This window comes from Pterocles gutturalis, unplaced genomic scaffold (assembly GCF_000699245.1).
Source record: "Pterocles gutturalis isolate BGI_N339 unplaced genomic scaffold, ASM69924v1 scaffold20335, whole genome shotgun sequence".
Lineage (NCBI taxonomy): Eukaryota > Metazoa > Chordata > Aves > Pterocliformes > Pteroclidae > Pterocles > Pterocles gutturalis.
This window is the reverse complement of record NW_010138792.1, coordinates 27,042-33,324: the sequence shown is the minus strand read 5'-3', so window position 1 is coordinate 33,324 and position 6,283 is coordinate 27,042. Positions and strand designations below refer to the sequence as shown.

The 6,283-nt window shown below is 41.8% G+C and overlaps 1 protein-coding gene across 1 annotated transcript; it reads left to right on the top strand.

The window, feature by feature from the left end:
• Positions 1–5: 5 nt before the first annotated feature.
• On the top strand, positions 6–5,691 carry SLC30A1 (solute carrier family 30 (zinc transporter), member 1; the record flags this gene model as incomplete). The annotated part of the gene is made up of 2 exons (XM_010083142.1): positions 6–546; positions 4,021–5,691. Coding segments are annotated over 2 exons (1,452 nt in total), but the record flags the coding sequence as incomplete, so codon positions are not given.
• Positions 5,692–6,283: the final 592 nt, after the last annotated feature.

Below are 6,283 nucleotides of genomic sequence, written 5' to 3'. Positions count from 1 at the left end.
TCACCTTCCTTTTCTTCGTGGTGGAGGTGGTGGTGAGCCGGGTCACGTCGTCGCTGGCCATGCTCTCCGACTCCTTCCACATGCTCTCCGATGTCATGGCCCTGGTCGTGGCGCTGGTGGCCGTGCGCTTCGCCCAGCGCACCCGTGCCACCAAGAAGAACACCTTCGGGTGGGTGCGGGCCGAGGTGATGGGTGCCCTAGTCAACGCCGTCTTTCTCACCGCCCTCTGCTTCACCATCCTGCTGGAGGCCATCGAGCGCTTCACGGAGCCCCATGAGATCCAGCAGCCGCTGGTGGTCATCGGTGTGGGGGTGGCAGGACTCATCATCAACCTGCTGGGGCTCTGCCTCTTCAACCACCACGGTGTCGGGGGCCACGGCCATTCCCATGGCCACGGGCACTCGCACAGCGGCAGGCAGCACTCCCGCAGCAGCCCCAAGCCTGAGCAGCCACACGGGGATGGGGAAGCTGCACTGAACCGGGAGGAGACCAGCACCTTAGTGGAGAACTGCAGAAGCTCCAACGGAGTCAGCCAGGAGAAGCTAGGTGAGTCCTGCTGTGCCTCCACCCACCCCCACCATAGAGGTGTCAGGAAGGCAGGAGAGGTCCTTTCCCCAAGGAATGTGGTGGGCATCCTGGTCCCACCTGGTGCGAGCTTTGTGGGGACCACCTGTCCTTCCTTCTGGGGAAAAAGCAAGAAAGTTTCTTAGTGGTGCTCTCAGGCACACGGCCGTTGTACCTCTACCTCACATCTTTCCTTTAAGTACTAAAAGGAGTGCCCTAAGCAGTGTGTTTGTCTTGCAGACAGGTCAGAATGTGAAAGAGAGTCTTAGGGTGAAGCAGTTTGCCTTGGGAAGAGCTGGTGCTGGTAGAGAGGGCACATGACAATTGTTTTTTGCCTAGCGACACAAGCTGTCACAAGACATTGCCCTAATGCCTCCTGAACTGGCTGCACATCAGATAGAGGGCAGCTAAACACCTTGGTCCTGACAGCTAGATCTCTCTGTTGAGTCAGTTATTTGCTACCTGAGAAGTTAGTATCCATCTGAATGTGACAAGCTGAAGTATATTCCATTGCAATAATGTTGTACTTTTCATGACATCTGTATTGAGAGGAAGAAGTCTTGGAAGTTACCAATCACAACTGTAGAAGTCATGCAATGGGCACTGAATGTGGAGCTCATTGGTGTCAAAGTACATGCGTGGTTTCTTTGAATTAGTTCTCTTTTGCTAAGCGTACACCTTCCCACTCACTTGCATATACAGATAAATTTAAAATCTTCCCTTCCTAATTGTCTATTTTGTGGGAGGGATTTTTTTTTTTTTAATGGATACAGAAGCCTGGATAGTTTATTTTGAAGTCACTTGGTTTAAGCCAAATACTATGTGTTAGTAGAGCGAAAGGTACGTAATCGCCGCTTCTCTTCTTCAATCATATGGCATCCCTGTTACCAGGAGGAGGGGATTTCAGCCTTCAGAACCCATGTCTTTCCTCTGTTTTCAGGGCAACATCAGGAGACCATTGGTTTAGCTTTAATTGAGCAGAGTGAACTTTGCTACAGTTTCAGTTTTTCTGTGGTCAGAGGTTCCAATACACATTTGAGAAACTCAGAAGTTTTGACTCCATGTTGGTTTTGAAAAGACAGGTTTTGCAAGAGGATAGGAAAGTTTGTCTGAATATATTACACCATTTTCTTGACCGCATATTAAGTTCTTAATGTTGGTTTAGTTCCAACACAGGTATCATAATAATTAGTTTCAAACAATGTAAAATTCCGTTAACCATTGATCTAATAGATCTATTGGCTTGTTAGTTGTTCTTGCATGGTGAAACTGAAGTTGTGCTTTTAGCCAAGTTTTGGACTAGTTCTAGACTAAAAGATTATAAAGTTAAAGCATGGATTAAAATGTATACTGTTTCAACCTAACTTGTCTGGAATTTCTCATGGATGTCCTTCTGGCAATAACAAATAATTTCTTGTGGGTATTTAGGTGGTAATAGGGCATAATTTTGATAACAGTGAAACTTCAAAATAAGTTTGTCTTTTCTTCTATGCCCTGTCATGATTATGTAATGGATGGAGTCATTCATAGTTTACCCATGGAAGTGTTATAGGTAAAGGTGCTCAGAGACTCGTGAGAAGCTGTAAGATGTGTAGGTGAAGAGTAGGGAAATGACTGAGAGTGGTGCTTTGCCTTCACTGGAAATTACAAAGAGAGGTAGACCCTGGTTTCCTAAGGTGAGAGTGGAAAGCCTAGTGATAGCCTTAGGGCTGGTCCTGCTCAGGTATCTCTGTGCATATGCTTTATGTGCAGTAATCAGTTTACAGTTAGGTTTGAATAAGCATATTTCAAATGAACATGGTTTAACCATTTGCTATTAAAGAATCTCAAGAGCTTTCTGGAACCGTGTTTCCTGTTACCCACCCTTGTACGTAGGTCTGACTTTCAGACTTTCCAAATCTTCTTTGTTCCGAGTACTTGGTACCCAGCAGAGTGCCAGTAAAGTTCGTCTTCCCTTGCTCTTTTCATGGACACCGAGGTCTGAACTTTGAAACCTGAGATATTTTCCTCTAAATTTATTAGTTTCTCTGGAAAGTTGCAGGTCCCATGTTCCATAACTGCTAGAAGTTGTGTGGAAAATGTAGCTGGAGCTTTAGGACAGAAATGTGATTCACAAGGTAATGAGCCTGGGGCTTGGAACTGACCCGCTCAGCCTGCCTTCGTAGGAGCCCACCCCTTCTTCAGAGAGGAAAGAACTTGTAGACACTTTCATGATTACAGAATCGCAGTCATGAGAGCAGAGTGGCAGAAGCTGCAGGTCATACTAACATGTTAATGTTTACAAAGCTCTGAACTGAATAACCCCAGAAGCAGTAAGAGCTCCTTGTTTCAGTTTGTCGGACCAGTGACCAGTGCCAGTCTTTTCTTTAACACTGGAAGTTTTCTGTCCAAAGAAGAACTTTGAAGAAAAGTAGGGGGTTCATCATGTAAAATACTTTCAATTTTGAACATTGGAGAATGTTTTTTCTTTCAAAAAACATTGTTCTTTGTAGTGATGTATGCATTTATTCCTGTATAGCTAGTTAGATAAGATGGAATGTTGGTATCGTGGGCAGTTTTGACAAAGGAGGGCACTAAAAGGTTCATCTGTGCATTGCACAGTCCATGACATATGGGTTTGGGCATCAACAGCTATCTGTCACTTGACAGCTATATGTCATTTAATTAAAAAAAAGTACTAAAAATATGTTTTTGATGTGTTCTGAAATATAAATAACACTAGTTCATAGCCTCTGAGAGCTTCAGTGATAACTTACACTGCCCTGTAGTCAACACTGCTGATAAATTCTGTATTTTAGACCTAAAAGGTCGGCTCATTGTATCTCACAGTTCTGCTGGCTCCATGCGCCATCTCAGAATAACTTCCTTTTCCTTGAATTCAGAAGTCTTTTGGAAATTAAGTACTAAACCTGGAAAGAAGTTACTGTAATGCAGTATCCATACAGCTTTTGAGCTTCTGGCCTCATCAATTTTAATATAAAATAGCAAGGCAGTCCTGTGGTTTAAGATATTTTAGCAGTGTGGTTAGCCTTCTAGCTTTTCAGAAGAGGGAACAAAAGTAAGTTACTTAGCTACTTAGCCAGCTTTTTTTATATGCTCTGCAAATCTGCATTTTGTTTAAGAAATGAAAGGTGAGTAGTCAAGTGGTTAAACAGATGGAAAATGTGAAAACAGTTTTTCAGTAAAATAAAATGTGTTCATCTTCGTACTTTGCCACTATACATCTTTAAGCTCCGTATAGAAGCAGTTGCCTTCTGGACTGTGTAGATCACTTATTGGGACAACTGAATGTTTCTCAGCCAGAGAAAATGCTGCTAAGTGTTACTGGTAGAGTTGCTTGTTTTTCAGTTTTGTGTTTGATGTGTCAAGCTTAATGTTGGTTATTATTTTATATGGAATTATAGTAATGTGCGGCATTATAGCATATGTCTAATCATTTTACTATTTTCTTGTCAGGTGATATGAAAGATGACATGACTGACCTACAAGTGAATGGGAACGCTGGTCATTATCCTCTGGATGTAGAGGAGGTTGAAGAAGACTCTAGTGCACAGCTTAACATGCGTGGAGTTTTTCTGCATGTTTTTGGAGATGCCTTAGGTTCAGTAATTGTGGTGGTGAATGCCTTGCTCTTTTATGGGTTGTGGAATCCATGCCCCAAAGATGGGCCCTGCTTTAATCCATGTGTCAATAATCATTGCATGGAAAACGCTACTTTATCCCAAACACTTGGCAGAGAAAACAAGTCTGAGCAAGAGAGCATTACAGTGGCTGGTCCATGCTGGTTGCTATATTTAGATCCCGTCCTTTGTTTGATCATGGTGTGTATACTCCTGTACACAACTTACCCATTACTTAGGGAGTCAGCCCTTATACTTCTACAGACTGTTCCCAAACAAATAGATGTTCATTCTTTGAACTCAAAATTACGTACCCTTGAAGGAGTCGAAGCAGTCCATGAATTACACATTTGGCAGCTAGCAGGCAGTAGGATCATCGGCACTGCTCACATAAAGTGTCCTGACCCTTCCACGTACATGATGGTGGCAAAGCGCATCAAAGAGATCTTTCATGATGAAGGGATTCATGCGACCACCATTCAGCCTGAGTTTGCCAGCGTTGGCTCTGAATCAGGGAGAGGGAAATGTGAGTTTCCTTGCAGGACTCAGTGTGCTTTGAAGCAGTGTTGTGGAACAGGAGAAGATAGTACTGCAAAGAAGACAGAAAAATCTTCGTCACTTAGTATTTCTTGTTCAGAAGTTGTCATTGAATTTCCAAAAAGTAGGAGGACTAAATCGGAGAGCATCCCTTCAGTTAAGCTAGAGGCAAACACCGATCAAAATGAGCAGTTTGAATCATCTTTGTAACTGCCCGAATGGTGCTACGTGAGTTATGGTGACTTTGACAACACCTATATTGCAAGAGGAAGAGACAGACGTTTGAGATGCAATTCTGCCAAGTAGTGTAATTGCTGAAGTCCTTGTTCATGTCATATTGCTAAATCTAGAATGCTTGTTTTAAAGAACATACTGTCACTGTCATGATACAATGTATTTGTGTTGACTTTGTACTGAGACAGACAGAAAGTGCAGCGATGCTGTAACAACTTCAGAAAACCAGTTTCAACTTTTCAGCAGAGACACTTTTTGCTGTGCTTCAAATTAAGATATTTTTTCCAGTGAAAAGGTATTTGAGGAACTCGATTTGTGTTACATATTTCTTGGACCTACTCTTTCCTTTAATATTTGATTTGTAGATATTTTAATATATTGTTTATTTAGAAGCCCTAAGGAAACCAAAGTTCATAGAACATTTTTAAAGATATAACTACTTAAAACTGGAAACCACTTTGCAGTTTCACATATTTTTCTTAAACCTATATAATAATAAACGTGAAGGCTTTTCTAATGAATTTATCGTATAGCATATTTTAAAGAGAACATCATGTGATTGTTATAAACTGTCCCCACTCTTTCTGGTAAGGTAGCGAGGGAATTAAAATCAACTGCTTGTGAAAATATCAGATGTGAAAGGTTTTTTTTTTTTCTATCAGAATGGAAGTTCAAGCTACTGTATACTGCTCTGTGATCAAGATGTAAGACCGACCGATAAAGTAATGCATGCTTTCATATTATGGATTTTCTGGTGTTTTTCCTTATTTCCAAGATGTGACTGGTCATGAAAGTCTTTGAAGTTTAAAGAATTTTTGATTCGCAGTGCTGTGAATGAAGAGCTGGAGCTTCATTTTTAACTGATGCTCAGTTTACTAAGATAAAAGAATTAGTTATGTCAATAAGTGCTCTGTCAGGGGAATCTGCCAAGCACGAACAGGGTAATTCATGCTTTTAAGCGTAGACAGGATCCTCCCTAACAAGTGATTCAGTGGTGCATTTTTCTTGTAGTTGAGTATATCTGTAAGCACTTGCGGTGACTGCAGTCCTGGTCCCTGCAGTGTCCTCAGGAGCCTTCTGCTGACTTTTGAGGAAGTGGGGTAGGGGGCAAGATTTCATTCACTGTGTTTCACACTTTGAGATGTTTATGTAGCCCATAATTTCACTTATTAAGTACCCAAATTTATGGTTTAAAATGTTGACTCAGTTAACTGCCAACTGGCTCTAAAGAAGCTGTTACAGTATGCTGCCAACTTACACCTTAACAAAGGAGAAACTGGTCTGTGGACTCTGAATTTGGCACAGATTAGATGAGAGCTGAAGATAAA